At 41.5% G+C, this 18,493-nt stretch overlaps 1 protein-coding gene across 2 annotated transcripts in view; it reads right to left on the reverse strand.

The window, feature by feature from the left end:
• Positions 1-396: 396 nt before the first annotated feature.
• Positions 397-18,493, reverse strand: part of ATP9A (ATPase phospholipid transporting 9A (putative)) — a 65,222-nt gene continuing 47,125 nt past the window's right edge. Inside the window, exons 17-28 of one of the 2 annotated variants that reach the window (XM_075517616.1) lie at positions 17,624-17,707; positions 16,567-16,737; positions 14,514-14,612; positions 14,140-14,229; positions 13,849-13,993; positions 13,267-13,331; positions 12,328-12,483; positions 10,853-10,917; positions 9,908-10,016; positions 8,566-8,623; positions 6,430-6,633; positions 397-5,103 (exon numbers count right to left, since the gene is read on the reverse strand). In XM_075517616.1, coding sequence (XP_075373731.1) covers positions 4,967-5,103; positions 6,430-6,633; positions 8,566-8,623; positions 9,908-10,016; positions 10,853-10,917; positions 12,328-12,483; positions 13,267-13,331; positions 13,849-13,993; positions 14,140-14,229; positions 14,514-14,612; positions 16,567-16,737; positions 17,624-17,707 — 1,383 coding nt within the window. In that variant the 3' untranslated portion in view covers positions 397-4,966. Of the gene's footprint in view, positions 5,104-6,429; positions 6,634-8,562; positions 8,624-9,907; positions 10,017-10,852; positions 10,918-11,007; positions 11,030-12,327; positions 12,484-13,266; positions 13,332-13,848; positions 13,994-14,139; positions 14,230-14,513; positions 14,613-16,566; positions 16,738-17,623; positions 17,708-18,493 lie in introns of those variants that run through there. The other variant, XR_012777912.1, reaches the window with a different exon arrangement.

Here is an 18,493-nt window from a genome sequence, read left to right on the forward strand (position 1 = left end):
ACCACTTGCAGAAAGCAATCTTGCAAGAAATCACTGATAAAGCCAAGGGCAGCAAAAGCTTATACCAGTAATACTTATACCAGTATACTTAAAAAAAAACCAAAACAAAACCCAAAACCCAAACAAAAAAAATCAACTGTCCCCCACCCCCACCCCCTGTTAAAGACTGTCAGAAAACTGTTTATAACAAAGAAATTAATGAAGCAGGTCTACACTGATCAGCAGAAAGTACTGACCATTTCTCAGAGATGCATTTCGCAGGTAGACGAGTTAAAGGGCCACACTGCAACTTAACCTATATACTTACAATTCTGTCAAAACATCTTGGACTGAGCACGCCAGGACTAACTCAGGTGCGTCATACATGGTGTATATGGATGAAGTAAAGAAGTTGCATAAAATTTATTTTTTTCCACCTTGTTTTACAACATTCCCTTTTAAGTTTTTACACATCTGCAACATGTAACTCCACAGAACAATAAATAATTGGCATTCATTTCTCCTGAATCAAGAGTATTTACACGTTGTTTAACCAGATGACAGGTACAAAACATCGGCATCACAGTAAATATAATTTAGACACCAGAATCCATTTCCCCAATTAAAAATTAAATTAACTTAACATTTATTCTTTAACAATTAAAAATGTTCTCAAAGGCATAAGTACACAAGTTGTAGTAGGCAGTAGTAATGGACCATATTGGCAAAGCTGTAGAACCCAGCATTTAATGCAAATCAAAAAGTTTACTATGAAATAACTAATAATAAATAAAAAATAAGAGAGCCCATCCAGCTCACGTTGAAGATTTCAGTGGGCACTGGACTGGCTCCAGCAACTGTGGTGATGAGTTAAACCCAATCCAAACAGTTGTGTGCAAAGAACTTGTGATGGTGAGCTGCATGCAATAGTAGTTCACATACCTGGTTTAGAGCACGGCTTGTGCAAACCACGGATTTAGGATGCGTCAGATGGTGCAGCAGCTTTCTTCAAAAGCTAAAGCCCAAAGACAAGCTTCAGGGATTCACACATCTAACTCTCTGGGGCTCCCTGGCAAACTCAGCTCAGCTATAGCAAAATTTTCCTCAGCAGTTGCAGAGGACAAGAGAGGTTGTCACGGCATTTAATTGTGATAGTTCAGTAGACCACAGAAAAACAACGCCTTTGGTGCTGCTCAGTTTGGTCCAGCCACAGCTGTAGCTCTCAGCACGGAGTTCTCAACACCAAGGGGACACCAGGGATGTCACTCATCACTCCCCAGCCCGGTTTTGATAAGACCCTGCACGGATTTAAGCTGCTGCTGTTGAATAAAGAATGTTGCGTTTCAATTGCACTATGAGCTGAGCAAAACAAACGTTTGCAAAGATAAACAGGACAAGCTCTATGGGGGAACCGAATACAGTAACAAAAGAAAAAAAAAATGGAGAGGGTTGTGACACACCTGGAAGTACTGCAGAGATGCAAGAAGAGAAGAGTGCATGTCACAAAACCTCCACGTTAACTAACCACCGCAGCAGCGCAGCACAGAGATTTGGCTTCCCTAAAGCAGCCATGGGAAGCAAGAGCACACTGTGAGACACACACCGCTACCCTACGACACCACTTGGAGCACAGTCCCAAAGCACACAAGTTACATGAACTGCTACAGTACATAAACCAGAACAAAAAAAAGAATAGGAAGAACACTAAGTAAGGCTACAAACAAGATACTACATAGAAGAAGAAAACAATGCTTCACTCCCAATAAGCACAAATTATGAGCATACTAGAGGGAAAAGATTAATTAAATTTCCAGCAGAGAATCCATTTATTCAAATGTACAGTAAGTATGAACATATGTATTAAACTTTGCTTTTAAAAACATTTTTTAAATAACTTAAGAGACACAGATTGCAGACATAAAGTGCTAAACTTGAAAAATACAACAATCATTCCTCTTTCCTGCTGTTTGTTAGACGGCAGTTTTAATTTTCTGATTGCTTTAAAAAAAATGCAGTGTATACCCAGACAGAAATTACTTCCTGGATTTACAACCTTGTGCAAAAAAAACTAGCTGCAAAGGAATATAATTCGCACCCCAAGACACAGCTACAGATTACTATGAATTCCACTAAATATGCGTTCCTCATTAAAGTTATGATTCAATAAATATAACCGAAATCACAATTCACTCCCTTTCTTGGTGAAAGCTAATATTTTGCAAATATGGTCCACTCAGTGTAAACTGTATTGACTTCAGGAAACAGTGAATTCTACCATATATACGTCTCAAATATTTACATACAGTAGCATGGCACTGTTATTCTTGCAGGACATTTAACTACTAATACAGACTAGATAGGGACAGGGCTTTACAAAGATGTGTACCGCGATGTGTTTGCCAACGGACAAGAGGGACTTGACTTCCCAGTCACAAGAAGCTGCCAAAATAAATTCTTGATTCTTTTATTTAAATCTACTTAAATCAAACGCTGACTGGGGACTCCAGAACACCTGCATGGCTGACACCATCCAGGAGCTGTAGCACGTCACGATAAAGACAACATTAGGTATCTTCTTGGTGGCATAATTCACAAAAGGCAGTTAGCCCAACTGCCCCACAAAGGGGCTGTTCAGGCACTGCTTTTCCTCCGCGAGGCAAATCACTGAGAAGTGTCGGACTTCTAGGGCCTCTCCCAACATGAACATGCGTGTCAAATGGGCAGAAAGATATATTACTATTATTTTTAGGAAAAAAAAATTAGAAGAGAAGGAAAGAAAGGCAAATTTTCAAAATATTATGAAAAGATGAGTACTAAGTATAATCTTTCCTTAGTCAGTAGGACGTTTCTAAAGTTGGTTGCTACGTATCAGGACTTCAAACAAGACTGTAATCAGAAGGCTGGCACAAAAGACGACACAGTGTGTTAGATTAAAGAGCGTTTGCTGTTCTTAGTCCTGAAGGATTTTGAAATATAATTTTCTAAATCAAGAGGGTTTCCCCCACATGAAGTAACAACAATATCATATGGACTTGCACCTTCCACTCACCCCCAGCCACGCGCATTATGAAGCACATCCAATTTTTCTTTAAATCTTCTGAACTTGCTTCCCCTCCTCTTTGATATTTACTCACGGGAACTGAGAGCAAGGAAGGCAGGTCAGGTTGTGCAAAACATTCCCCTGAGCAATTACCACACATCGACCACACAAGCCATGGCTATCTTAGATCTGAAAATTCAAGATGTACCACTATGGGTCAACACAGACTCCAACTCTTTTAAAACAACACTCCCATTTTCCACTGATTTTCACACCAGACCTTTTAATGCAGCATTGTGCTGCTTGCGACAGTGGACCGCCTGTAGCAATGGCAACAGAAGCTGGCAGTCCATTAAAGAGGTTCAGCATGGCACAGAGACGACTGGGGAACTTCTGCTCCTCACACCAGCGTGGTTGTCCTGACCTGGAAGGGCTGCCTTGAGAGAGAAGAAGGGAGCTCAGGCTCTGGGCTCTGCCATTCCTGGTCCCTCCGCGCAGCCAACCAACAATGGCGTCAAGCAGTGCCAGCTCCGACGGTGGTTTTTATGATGTGAGAATGAGACAGCAAGCAACTAATTTAGCACAGACTAAACAGCCATTAGATGAGGATGGCTGCCGCTAAAAGCTCATCCACATTTGATGCATGAACCCAATGGTAAAAGGTTCCCGTAACACTCTCTCTTTCTTCTGAGCAGCCTCAGTATGTGTTGCTCTCCTCACGGTATTATAGCGTGGGCCAATGCTTATTATAAAAACAGAACTCATATGGAGTTTTATTTTTGAAAATTAAAAATCAGTAAGTAAATTTGCTCTGCACACGAGCCTAATGCCTTCATATGAACCCCACTCCTGCCTCTGTGATTCAAGTTTGGTTTTTGGAGCAAGGCAAGTGCAAGGTTCTCAAAAACTGTCTCTCTGCAGGGAGCGTGTCATGAACAACATCCACCTAGGAGTGCCTCAGCTTATTTGCAGCTCATCTTCGCAGTTTCACCCTAACAGGAAACAGATTTCGTGTAGCTGTGAGGAGTAGCAGCTCTGTGACCTTTCCTTTTAGTCTCCAAGGATTCAAGACACGTCTGCCACATTGTCTGCAGAACAGTACGAGTCTCTTCTCACGTTGTCGACACGTTTCAAGTCTGATCAACTGCAAGTTTCTTTTCCAAAGAGGATTTGCTTTAGTTTAGATAATTTTCTCTTATACAAATAAATACAGAGTAAAGCTATTATGTCACCAGCTCCTTTTAACAGGAAGCACAAAAGCTAAACAAAACTGAATTTCTTCATTTTGGACTACATTTCTCCGTATTTATCAATGGCTGGATACCTCCAAAATCACTAGGGTGACCACATTTCAACTGAAGGAAAGTCTCAAACACGCTCAGATTCTCAAGTGTGTGTAGATCCGACATGCTGGAGCCCCATTATGGGAACAGCATGCCATAAATCAGGAATCAGCTGTCAGCAGTATAGTGCATCACCTACATTAAGGGATTTCCAAGATGTAAGAAGAATGTAACTACTTGAATCAAAAAGATAAATAATATAAAACAACACAACACAATGCAAGGAACAGCACAGATACTTAAAGGAACTTAAATTTGTCGAATGTAAATTCCAAGGTCAGTTAGCAGCTTTCAGGTACTTTTAACCATGCACGAGAAACCCATTGTCATCACAGTTACACGCATTTGACCCCAGTTAAGTTGAACAAAAGTGACAAGAACTGGATGAACTAACAAGTGCCTCTACCCTCAAAAAAATTTTCATTTTATCGTTAGGTTTCTGTTCATGGCAGTTGCTAAGTCTTTTTTCAATGAAGCAGCATGTAATAGTGATTACCACATGATCCTTATACAAATATCAGACGTATTTGTTATAGTAACAACTACATGATTTTGTCTCTCAGCTATGTGCAATATTTGTCTCTGGTGTGCAAGGAAAGCAGCCCTAGGACGTCAGCTTCGAATAGCTTGGGGGAGAAAATCTTCGTCTCAGGTACTTCAGGACATAGAGGGGAAGGCAGCTCACCAGAGTGATGACGGTGACTTTCCACAAGAACGACAAAGTTGCAATGAAGTAAACATCTGTAAAAAGAAAAGAGCACAGAGTCAATGAAGACTGGAAGTACACTCTGGGAAGAGGTGCAGAAAAGCAATTCAATCTACCGACTCTTCTTAAACAGCCTCACCTTCTCCACATGCAAGTTCAAAGCTCATATGATCCCTGGTTCCTCACTCCTCTGCCCTTCTCATAGAATCATAGAATGCTTTGGATTGGAGGGGACCTTTACAGGCCATCTAGTCCAACCCCCCTGCAAGAGCAGGGACATCTTTAACTAGATCAGGTTGCTCAGAGCCCTCTTCCACAAAAGATACAGCTTTCTGCACAACACTTTTCACTAATGCATGTAACTCCTCACAGGCAAGTGTCCGTACATACCCCATCTGAAACCGGGCTATCCGTCTTCTGGCAATACTAAGCTTCCTTTAAATGGACTACTTGTCTTCTGACTCTGGAAGTTGCCCTCTGCTACTTTGCTGGTAGTCCAGCAAACGCATCTCTCGACTCAGTTATAGTGCCTCAGAATCATTGCAAAAATAGTTGAAGCATCATTCAAAATGGAGCTGGTGGACCCATATGCAAGAGGTACAGACCTAGCCCATTGGGAAGTTATCCTCATTGTTTTCAGAGTTAGCAAAGAGCTTTATGGAAGAAGTAGTGACATCTTGTGGTTCCTGAATGAACACTGGAACAAACCCTACAGATCTGATATTTGCAACTAGACAGCTATTGGGGGAATCTGGAATTCCTCACCCTTTTCCTTTAGGCAGGGAAAAGGATTAGCTCTGTTCCAGGAAAAAAAAAAAAAAAAAAAAAAAAAGAAAAACACACCCAAAAAACCCCCAAAAAAACACCCCCAAAACAACAACAACGCCAACCAAAAAAACCCCCAAACCCACAAGAGAAGGGCCCCAATGCCCTAATGAAGCAGATAAAATACGGTAAGTTTTAGGAGGCAGTTACTTCACCCAGTTAAAAGATTAAATCTTTCAACCCAACAACAGAGGCTCAAATTTTTAGTCTCAAGTTCAATTCTCATATGGAAATAAAGACCACTATTACATGACAGCTGATGCATGGTAGACCTTTGAAAGTAAGGATGAGATTCACTGAGCAGCACAGTTTACTGACCACCTTTATCTTCTCCAGCATTTTGCTATGAGAAGGAACCATAAAATGTCTTTCAGGTGCTTTCAAATCAAATAGAGCTTATGCTGGCCAGAACCACTGACACTGTAATTATGTTGGCTTCATCAACAGCCTTTAAACTCAATTCAGTACAGGACTTACAGTCCTGTTACTATTCAGGTCATAAACCAACTGATTGGAGAAAAGGCATTTAACCTTACCAATAAACTCATGTAAGAAGACCAGAGAAGCTATGTAGCAGGAGAGACTAAGCAGCTCAGCCACTATCATGAGCCAGTGCCATGTCTGGATCGTCAATGCCACCATCAGTAACTCGGTGAGGATCAAGGACGTGAAGGAAATGGCGACAATGTGGACAAATTCAGATTCAAAGAGGAGGAGCGCTCCATACATGATGATGCTACCTGCAAGGGAATGGAACATTTGGGTATTTTATTCAAACACCAGTCTAAGCTCTAAAACCCACTGCTAGGTCTCGGAAAGGCTGAAACATAGTTATGTCTTGCAACTGTTTTTCATGAAACCTGATCAATGTAATGACAATGAATAGTTACTATTTAGGAGACAAAACTGATGAGAAGACAGGGAAAAGTTACAGCAGAGGTGCCCAGACTTTTATAACAGTCTATCATATTCATAGACACATGGAGATAGGAAATTAACACACGGTATTTTGGCAACTGGAGATTTCTAACATCATGAAACTCTATCCTCCCAGAAAAGCAGTTGGTCACTACCCAGAAGCTAAAAGGTATCAAATACTTCTAAAACCTACTGCATTGCCTCAGTGCCCAGATGAAACCAAGGTGTTGAAAAGTTCAGTGGATACAAGTTAGCCTCTCTTGGCACTACTTCGGCCAGGATCTCTCCCCTTTACACTTCCCCCTAAAAGGAGTACACATTAAAGCACTCTTAATGATGCATTGTTTCGTGCTCCTATTCTGGCTAGCCAGGGAATGCTCACAACACCCCGCGCAGCCACCTGCACAAATAACTCATGTTAGCAGCATGAGTAATCCGCACCAACATCCATCACACTAGGCTAGTTTCGGAAGGGAAAACCTGCAAGTGACTAGAGCTTGAGCCACAAAGTTCAAATCCAGCTGTGAACTTTCCAAAATTCAGGACTGCTCAAGTTTTTGGTCAGGCTCATCTCTGCTAGCAACTAGCCCAATTGTTTGGCCTGCTGTTTTCTAGTTATTTAGCACATCAGAAGTGAAGTCACTTTAACCAAATATTGTAACCAGATAGTGGTCTTAGCTCAAGAAGAAATCTTTCCCTTAATGCATCACCCTCTGGCTTTAGCTTTCCACCACTTGTGAGTTTTCTATAAATGCCTTGGCTTTGCCATCATATTTGTACAGCATCAGAGGACCATTATCCCTGTTGTAGGGTTCTACCGTATTAGATTTCAGAAGATAATGCCAAGGGAGCTTTTATATTCTTGGTTTCACTCCCTCCTGAGGATGGTAATATCAAATTAAATCAGTAAGAATTAGCTGCTTATTTTGGCACATGTATTCTGACTCTTGTTGACAAAGGAGTTTTGGAAAACAAGAAATTCTGTCACAGAATCATATTGCCATTTTAGCTTTATAGCTCCACGCTATTTACATGTTTTCCATGATTCCCTGATTAACACCTACAGAAAGTATTTGAGTTTGAGGTTACTTGATAAAAAAAGACAAACTGAAAGAAAAAACCTTCTTAGAAATATACCCCAATTACTACATCCACTTTTGGAAAACAGATGCATTGTAATTAAGGCATTTGCTTCACTGTTTTAGCAGCCTAATTAGAGTGTATGGGATATTATCAAGAACCTGAGCTCTACTCTAGTCCTTCATTACAGATGGCTATGAAGTAACCAGAACTATTGCACTTCTAATAAACAGGGTTTAGATAAAATACACAAAGCTACAGATTCTGTATTTTGCATACTCACTTAATAACCTGAAATAATCCATAGGTTTGAAAACCTTTTTTAAAAGAAGGGAAGAGTCACACACTCTACTTTACGGATGGAGCAATTAAAACACTGAAAGGAACTTGCACAAAATTACAAAGGATGGTCCCAATGGGAAGAGGCACAACGCTTTGAACTTCTACATCATTGCCTACAACAGGGTTGACCAGTTGCTGCCAATATTTAGTTTTAGATAATTTCTTCCTTTGGTAATGCTGCCAACATTTTCTGGGACAAAACACACATTTATTCATTATCCCAAGGATGCTAAATTCACTTCATGCCTTACTTAACTTCCCGCAATACAAAAAATTTTATATTCTGTACTCATTAAAACATCGAAAGGCACAAGCAGAAGTTGATTTCTTACCTTGATAGATGCTTATTAAGACCCATATTAAAAATGTTTTGTATGATAACGGTCGTCCCTAGACGGGGGAAGAAAAAAAAAAAAGACAAAGTTCCGTTGGGTTTTCTTTTATGAACATTCACTTACAGATCAACCCAGCAATTAATAAAAGAGAATTTGAAGGTGTTTTGGAAAGAAAACAAAACAAATCAACCAACCCGGAGGTACTGTCTCTTTATTCTCATTTTTCATGATGCACAAAGGAGGCCTGGGACTGTGGAAGCTCACTGCTTGCACAGTACAGTACAACCTCTTCCTTACTGCACAACAGGATTAATTCAATGCAAAGATGTCTCACGAGTTTAGTCATTGTACCATGAAATATAAGATGTGTGTATACACACATATATGAATACATTAATATATTTCTAGACACACACACACAAATCACCATCATATTGAAGGCAGATAGGTTTAAAAAAAAAAAAAAAAAAGCATCTCCAGCCAACACAGCTATACCAGTACAAAAAACCCCTATGTTTAGACCAGGCCTAAGGATGGTTGGAGAATTAGTGGTTTATGACATAAGAGACAACATACAAGTGAAACCAGATGGAGACTTATTCAGGCTGTTGGAAAAACAGGCTTTGCTTCTGAGAGTATCTGTTTAACAGAAATCCTTGAGGGAAAGGATCTGTTGAAGACTCAGTCCACCCTTTCCTTCAATTAAGAAAGATGTTCCCAATCTGCATACCCCAGTTATTAAAAAAATTTTCCAGGGTCGGGGGGGAGAACCTAAGACAAGATTTACCTTCCTGCTATTTCTATGGTAAATATCAAATAAAGTTTTCTTTGTCTAAGGAGAAGGACCTGACTTTCATGCTAAAGCTACAAAAATGGCACAGCTACCAAACTTTTAGGTCCCTTTAGATGATCCTCGAGGCAAATTTCTATTCACAAAACTATGTGATAACCTCCTCCCTCCATCAAATGAGCACATCCCTTCCCCCCCGTCCCCTTTTCTGGCTTCAGGATAGTGCCAAATCCCCGATAATTTCTCTTTCCCCTTTATTTTGGAACAAATCGGTAATATTAAATCCTTAGAATTTCCCACAGAATGGAACTTCTATTTCCCCAGCCGTTTTTAATAAATTGCATTTCATGTAGCATTCAATAACACACTGCCAGGAAATCTGGTTGTATCTGTTAATTCAAATTTGCCTTTAAAACAATTTTGCTTGAAAACACATGATAAAGTTCTGTATCTACTGATAATATATTTGACTTTACACATTTAGACAGTTTCAAATCAAGACAGGGATCTTGCCTTAAACCAAAACAGACAAACAAGAGTCTCCCACACCTTAAGAAGATCTTTGTAGAGCTCTGGGTACAACATTGCAACTTCAGATTTAACATCCTTGTCCAGGACTAGAGAAAACACTGGAAACATCGTGTAAATTGTGGAGTACCTGGGAATAAGGTAGAAGACCAGTAAATTATCTAAGGTGTAGATAAGCAAACAGAAATGCTAGTCTTCAGAAAGGAAATACAGTATTCTTGAAGGGCCAAATGACATATTATACAAATACATATTATAAAAACTTGCAAATGGAACACGCCAGAGTTTTGCAGGTAGGAAAAACCTGCAGGATTTGCTTTTTGAATGGCTTTTGATTAGAAACACTCATTCACAGATGACTGGTTCAAGTATTGCAACTGGTGTTACAGGGTTATTAATGGGAGCCAAGGACAGACCTGTCCCCACCCCAAAGTTTGCTCTACAGTTCAGGCTTGATCCTGTTTGCATCAGAAGGCAATGGAGATGAACTTACTGTTTGTTTTTTAATTACATACTCGAAAGCCTATAAAGTCACGGGATTACAAGTGGAATCCCAGTATATTTTAGACAGGAACCGATTCCTCCTGTTAAAGAGGTTGGGTCGCCCCCCCTTTCTGACCCTGCCAGGAGATGGGCAGTGGCTCTCACTGCTGCGCAGGCACCAGAGCATAATGACCGCCACTCTGCTTTTTAGGATCAGAGGAGTGCTTCCTGGAGGATGGCTTGCTTCTCATGTTCGGAATGTGACAAACTGTCCTTTTGGAAAGGCTTCTAGAAGCGCTTGTGCTGCCTCAGTAGCTTTGCTCAGCGAAGAGGACCAGAAAGGGGACAAGGATCACATCCATCTTCTGAAGCAGTGTTGTGAAACATGCAGAGTGGAGATGTGCATGCCTTGCATGTTAATTAGCCCAAATCTATTCGTTATGCACAGGTTTTCCACACTATTAGTAAAAAGGGAGATTTTACCCAATGATGAGAAAGCCTTGGTAGAGAGGAACTGAAGCAAAGTAAAATACTGATGAGAAAACAGCCTAGAAAAGAAAAGAAATAAGCTTTCAGGCATTAGGTACTGCAGTAAAAGTAGCAGCTTAAAAATATACTCTGTTCAAACTGGAACGTACTTGCAGTGGGTTCTCCAAATTCCTGAAATGAAGACAGAAGAATGTAATATCAACCCTTTTTATTCCTACGCAAACCTTGGATGAAAGCTATGTTTAATAGCAAACACTGGAAAGCTGGACTTGGAAACCTTTTTGCAATGTAGTTCCACAGAAAAGAACATAAAGAGTTTCCTCCAAAGCCCACTGGTTTGATCAAAGCTGTTCAGATGTTGTGAAGGACAGGTGAGTACTTATTCATGCCTGGATGATGATGCCTTCACAACGTAGAGTTAACGCTCACTAGTACAAACTCCAAAGAGTTCAAGATTAATTTTTCTTTCTTTTTTTTTTTGTCACAAGTCATGGGTTTGTTCTCTGTTCTTGGTTTTAGCTGCACAGTAAGCTAGATCGTCCCCTGAGTTTGAACCTGTTGTTTCTATGCATCCCTCTCCAACATGTTTATTCTAAAAAGGGGAGAGCGCGGAACCAGCCTTCTGAAAAATATCAAGTATTTCATTTTAAAAAAACTTAGTATTTTTAAGGAATGTATCAGTACACTATGGCGTGGAAATGCAACTCCCAAAGAGTAACCTCTGTCCTTAACTGTAACTTTCACTCAAGTCACCACAGCTAAGAACGGAATTTGGCTCATGAACTCTTAAAGTCTCTTTCAACTCTCCCTACCGACTGGCAATTGCATTTTTGTTACGCTGAGGCTCAGCACACATGAACAATGTAAATTCTGTGAATACCAAATCCGTTTCTAAAGTTCCCTTTGAAATGGAGAGGAACAGACCGCCTCCACGTCGCTGCAGCAAGCTGCCGAGCACTTGGAAAGGTTAATACGTGCTTCAGCAGCCTTCGCAGCACAGCTCCTGCGAACACTCCACAGCACACCCGACCAAGCTTTCGGTAACCTCCTCAGGGTCTGAGCCAGGTCCTCCTCAGTTGCTTAACTTTGGTCTCACTATTTGAAAGCCTCACCTAAAACACACCTGAAAAGAATTGCACTTACTCAGCAGAGGCCTTCCTTAAGAGCAGTGTCCTGCTTCAGATTTTCAGTATTTCCTAGCATTACTAAAAGACAGCAAAGACATGCTGCATCCCAGCAGTGTTTTCTAAGGTAGAATATTGTTTGTCCAATTTTGGAGAAGTTGCTGATGTCTGTCCAATACCAGGAACTTTCTTATGTGTTTTCATACCCAAGTAACAACCTCAAGTTCCAACCCATGAAAATTTTCAGAAGAAATAATTGCATCCAAAATGAAATGCAGAACCCTTACTTTTTGATCTTGCTTTTTCACCTCTCCATTGGAAAAGCCCTCATAGTAGTCCATTTACCTGCATTGTACTGATGCACAAGCTTCTGTGGATTACAAACTGACTGAGAGCTGCAGACCGTTTGTAACTGTTCCTTCCATGCACCATTAGTAAACGACCCAGATGTTTAAACTGAGTGATGGAGAAATCGGCTGCAAGTGATGCCTGTTTTCCTTCCTGTGTACAACAGCAAGTAAAAGCATAGTGAGAGCATTTCATTATTGGAAACAAAGAAATATCATATTATTATTTAGTTACCGCTGACAGAATTTCCAAGAAAATTTGCAATACATTAGGTGGGGGAGAGTATTACCTCAGTACTTCTGCCTTCCACCGTGGCTTTTAAGCAAGGAGTAAAAATATGAGGAGAATTCCCATTTGAACCCTGGCCTCCAATTCTAAGCAGTCCTCTGGATTATGATTCACAACATGCATGTTAACGTGACACTCGTATCAAGTCAGTTTTGAACACACATTTTCAGTCTCAAAAGTTCACTCAATTTTAATGTTTTGGCTCACTGCAAGCAGAGTCTTTCCACTGCCGCCAAATCCAGTCTTGTCACTCCAAGCAGCTCCATATGCAGGACACAGAGCTCTAACTCAGAGTTTGCTTTCTAAACTAATATAATCAGTTTTTAATTGTACACCTAGGGTGTATGTTATCACAGTAATTACAACTCCAGCATTTGGAGTACCTACGCGTGATTAAAAACCCCCAAACTAACCACAGTGGTCCAAATTTAGGGAATCTGCCAAGAATCAAATAATGAACTTGAACTCTGTTAAACAGTAGTTTCCTTTCCAGCCAAATTATTTTTCATAAGGCTACTGGTCTGATGATTATTCTTGTGGAAGCTTCTCACTGTCTTGCACAAATTTCTGAGGATTCATTTAAGAGTTAGTTGCAAACTAGCTTCTGAATTGCTATAGGAAGTCTTATTAAACATGAGGTAATCTCACCTTTCCTTCAACTCCAACACCGCAGTCAGCCTCCTGAATCATGCTAACATCATTCCCTCCATCACCTGCAGGTCAGAGCACAGACAAAGGACATTGGTAGTCAAGCAACAGAGGCAACTTGCAACCCCATCAAAGGCATCTGCACAAGACTGTAATACTAGAAGAAACACTGAATCCTACTAATAAAGCAGGATTTTAAATAGAAATTGGGAATTTATATTCTTTAAGAAGTTGTTTTTATAGACAGACAGGAATTCAAGGCCACCGATGACTTTATCTGACTTGTAGGTGTACCATTATACCTACAATACTGAAATAAAGCTCACAGGTTAACAATGGCGCTTTATCTGATCCGTGTTCAAGGTCCGTTTTGCAAAGGTACCACCCAAAATATTTATGAGTAGTTTCTCATTGAAGTTTCCATATGCAAAATTTCATCTTATCAATCATCCCACAAAAAAACTGTTCCCTAACTCAGCACTTCCAGGTGTTACGAGATGACATGGGACCATTCACTCAAAAAAAGAAAAAAAACCAAAGACACCATCCTCCATGGTCATTCCTCCCTAGCTAGTCCCTTACCTACTGCACAGGTGAGTTTGCCGGTCCTTTCCTGGAGCAATCGCACGATCTGGGCTTTCTGCGTCGGAGCGCATCTGCAGCACACGACGGCAGGGCACTGGCAAGCCAGCTCCATGAACTCGTACTCATAGTACTTCAGACACACCTAATTTACAGAGATCAGAAGCATCACCCAGGTTTGTGCTATGAAAGTTTCTTTCAAAAAAAAACCAAACAAACAAGCAAAAAATCCTCATTCAGCCACAGTGTTTTGGGGCTGTTCCTGAACAGCCCGAGGCGTTCGGAGCCTACCTCCAGCGAGTCACCAGAAATAACAAGAGCGCAGTCGTGTTTCCGGCGGAAGGCGTTCAGCTCTAGATGGGCTTCTCCACGGTTAGTCACCTGGGGAAAAAGATGGCAACTGAGGAATGGTTTGGTTCGTTGGGGCGAAAAAACAAGCAAGCAAGTCTCATAGGGAGCAGAAGTAATACGGACAGGCAGCACGCTGAGTTATTCAGAGCACACAGTCAGATAAACAAAAGCTCAGGGGATAGAAAGCTGGGTCAAAAGAATAAAAATATTCTGGGTTTACTGCTGGAAAACAGTTGTGATCTCAGCACCCCTCCTGTTCCAGAATCTGGGATCCTGAACAAGCCTTGAGAGAGGGGAAGGTGGGTGTTACTCACTAGTCTGAATATATGGATGTCCTGCGTCCGTGTCACCAAATGTGCGTTCTTGGCTGTACACGTGGCTGTCTCTAACTTATCCCCTGTCAGCATCCACACCTAAAATCCAAATATTTCATGTATTAAATACAAAATTTAACAACCACGTCTGCAGGACATCTAGAAGTACCACCTGCCAGTTCAGGCATATAAAAGGACTGTTAGAATATATATACAAATTATTTTTCTAAAAAAAGCTCTATTAAAACATACAAGAAAATTCTTACAGATGAAAGAAAGCAAAACTTTTAAAGAGGCTGAAACGCAAAAGAAGTTACAAACCATGTATAACCTTTTTCCCACCTGCAATATTTCAAGATTCTGCTGATAAACCCACAAAATGCAAGCTAAAGAATGTGTATGCGTGTGTTAATGTGTCCCACCCCAGCTATTTCTCGTACGCTGAAATAAGCGGGCCTTGCTGCAGAAAGATCCCTCATGGCCCTGCCTGAAATGTGGATGATGCAACTGGGGTTAGCTCACTGCTGATGTGTGCGTCTGGAACAGGCTAAGTTGGTTGGGTTGGTTTTTTTTTAAGATTTTTTTTTTTTTAAATATACACTGCTCCTTTTATTTTGTGCTGGTGAAGGGGGGCATTAGAAAGCAATGTGAGCAGCAATACTCAGCAGCAATACCCTGTTATAATCTGGCAGGGAATTCCCTCAACAGTGTAAATATATCAGAGTTTGTTTTGTTTTTTCCACTGGTGTTTTTATTCTTTCAAGACACCGCCCAGGAATATTTAACAGAACTTCCAAAAAAAAAAAACAAACCCCCAAAAAACCCCCACACACCACCAAACAAAACCCAAAAAACACACAAAGACTCACTTATTTGTTTAATAATCTGAGGTTGGAAAATGATTTGATTTTAACAAGATGGTCCCTGTAATGAATTACAAGACTGCCTTCACTCTTGATTTACTTCTTGCATGCAATACTCTAACGAACATACCATTGCAAGGAGTGCTCAGAAGTGCTGCACTCGCTGCGCGATGACACGTTCCACACCCTGACACCGACTCCAGCCAAGGTGAAGAGAAAAAATGAAACTGCTTTGGAATAACTGGCCTGGGCTACGTCGCAGGGGGAGAAAGCCATAATGCTGCTAAGGAGCTTTGTCTGATTCTGCTCATCTCGCTTCTCTGCTGAAGTCCCTGTTGTTTACAGGGACGGATCCAAACAGAAAGAACTTTTGGAAGCCTGTTCCAAGCCTTGAATTCCACTTCCTACCTAAATCCCAAACACACAGCCCTGCTTTGGATCCACAGCATGGCTCAAGATTTTTGCTCACTTTGTTACTTAAAGCAGAGAAACCACAACCAGAACTTTTTACCTACTTTTCTTGCCCAAATCTGAATGTTTAGTCCAGTATTTTTTTTCCTTTTGCAAGTCCAGGATCTGACTGACAAGTTTTCAGAGAGAGAAACTAAGGCACCACGCCGCTTCCCTCACCACTGAGCACAGCTCAGGCCATAAGTGTCTGAGTCTCAGATGCCGGAGCCTGGAAAGCTGGGGAAAAAAAAAAAATGTCCAGTCCCTGATTCTCTTGGCTCAGACCCCCTCTAGTGGCTACTGAAAACATGTATATTCACAGCCCAGTGCGTCAACCCCAGCACGGGAGTTTCTGCACCAGGGACCAAACATCCAAACCGGTCTTGTTTCATGCAACCATCTGAAGGAAACAGTTGCCCCAAAGTCTCCTGTCGCTACCCTCCTGCCTACACACGCGGTTCCTCTGCAGAAGGAGCCAGAGCACGTTCGGGGAAGAAAAGCACAAAAGGTGACATGCTTTCAGGTGCTTAGTTAACATTTACTACTTCCAGCATGTTCTGTTCCCAAAGTGACGTTTAAAATGCCTCGGCCAGCCCCACTGTTCCCAGTCGCAAAGGGCACCTGGTGAAAAGTTTACCCTGACAGGGGCCCCAAACTGTCTTAATTTACTGTCTGTAGGACAGTACCACACACTCCAGAGGGTCTAGGTGTTCCTGCTGGTAACATTAGGTTAGGCAGACCTTAATGCCAGCATTTCTCAGTGTCTCCAGAGTGGGTCTGACGTCCGTCTGCAGCTGATCCTCCACACCGGTGAGACACAGCAGCTCCATCTCCATTTCCAGGCTCTCAATGACTGTGGCTACCTTCAGGGAGCGGTCATGCACGCTTAGCTTCGCCTGGACGTAGCGTGCCTGAGGACAGAGCAGACATGGCCACAGTCACTCACACAGCCAGCCTGCATTTTTGTGGAATACAGGGTTAACCAGCACAAGGGCTAACCAGTTAACCTCCCTCCGTTAACTGTCATTCAGGGATGCCACCTGTAACGGCTGGTGAACACGAGGCGTGTGTTACAGAATAAGGCAGGAAATATTTCAGGAAGTTTTTGTCATTTTGCTCCTGCCCCGTGCCAGCCAGGCAGCACGGTGCGCAGCGCGCCCTTGCGCACACAAGCGCGCAGCAGCCGCTGCAGTGGCACCTGCAGAAAGCCTGGAAGCGACTCCCTCACACCACAGGTCTAACCACGGCTTCTGCGACGAACAAACGAGGGCAAGAGAGCATCCTAAACGCTTCCACCGTCTCACCTCTGCATTTAAACAAACAGTTCTCCTTCATGTTTTGCCTACCTGGGGTAAGCAAATTAGTGCTGTGTGTAGAGACCCATCTAACAAACCCCATGCATAAAGCCTGTGTTTCCATGGAGCCTGGCTGGGTTATATTCCGATTGTTTGTAGTTTCCCTGGATGTCAGAATGCAACAATGAAAATTAAAAGCCAACACATTTCCCCACACAAGCACAACTTGTCTAACAAATGATGAATATTTGCAGGATTTATAACCACAAAAGATTGTAAGGCAGGATTCAGGAACTGTTTTGGAGGGTCCTGGCTGGGATCCAATTTCATACATATCACTTAAAAAGCCACTTTGATTAAAAGAACAGCAAGACATTGAGGAATGGCAACTCTAGCAGAAGGAGTAGGGAGATGAGAGGCGGCATTATCACGAGAGGCCTGTGAGAATCACTTCACTGATTGTTTGTTTAAAAACAAAGGAAAAAAACAAATAAAAACTTACTTCAAAGTCTTGATACTGCTCTTCCGTCAGAGACTTCTTGGCTACGACAAGAACCCTCAGGCCTTCCCGAGCCATGTTACCACACTGGAAAGAAGTATCACATTGTAAACCATGAACTGCATCTCAAGTAAGATGATTTATGCACAGCATTACAGAGATGGCAAGGTAAGATAGCAGGTTAAGAAAATAACTGCCCCATTTGAGCAACCCCAGTGAGTCTATAACATCTGATAAAGTGCATGATAAACCCAAGAAGAAAAAAGGAGATTTGCAATGGTTTGTAATCTATCCCAGTGATCAGAAACAAAAGTGTCCTCTGCTATACCAGTGTGGCAAACAACCCCATTGATTTCATTTTCTCTGTAAGTAAAAGGACACAAGCCTTTGATTTGTAGACTTCACATCTTTGGCCATAAACTTTTTAAAATAAGACCAAGGTATTATTATTTCTTTGAACACCAGGGGTTTGGGGTGGGGAGAAGCAGTAACTGAAGCTACTGCTACGAACTCTGTGTCAACATTACTACTAACCTGACAAACATATCCCAGTACAAAGCTGCCAAGTGTAGTTTTGAAATTAGACCTTTCAGTCTAAAATAAATCCAAACACAGGATCAAGCCCAGGACAAATTTGGTGACCTTGAGTGGCAATCAGTTTTGAGCAAAATCCATTTTATTTACAGGACTTATTCTGCACTAAATATGTTGAGCTCGCCAGCTGACTTCCTCGTTACTGCATATATATTTGGCTGAAGACTAATCCAATGAATTGCCAAGATCAGCGACCTTCTGGCTCGCAGATGTTTTGGCAGTTATGTCCACTCTGCCACATTGACAAGCTTTGTCATGCGTTGCCCTGGAAGGAGAAAA

The sequence above is a fragment of the Mycteria americana genome, chromosome 14 (genome assembly GCF_035582795.1).
Source record: "Mycteria americana isolate JAX WOST 10 ecotype Jacksonville Zoo and Gardens chromosome 14, USCA_MyAme_1.0, whole genome shotgun sequence".
In the NCBI taxonomy this organism is placed as follows: domain Eukaryota; kingdom Metazoa; phylum Chordata; class Aves; order Ciconiiformes; family Ciconiidae; genus Mycteria; species Mycteria americana.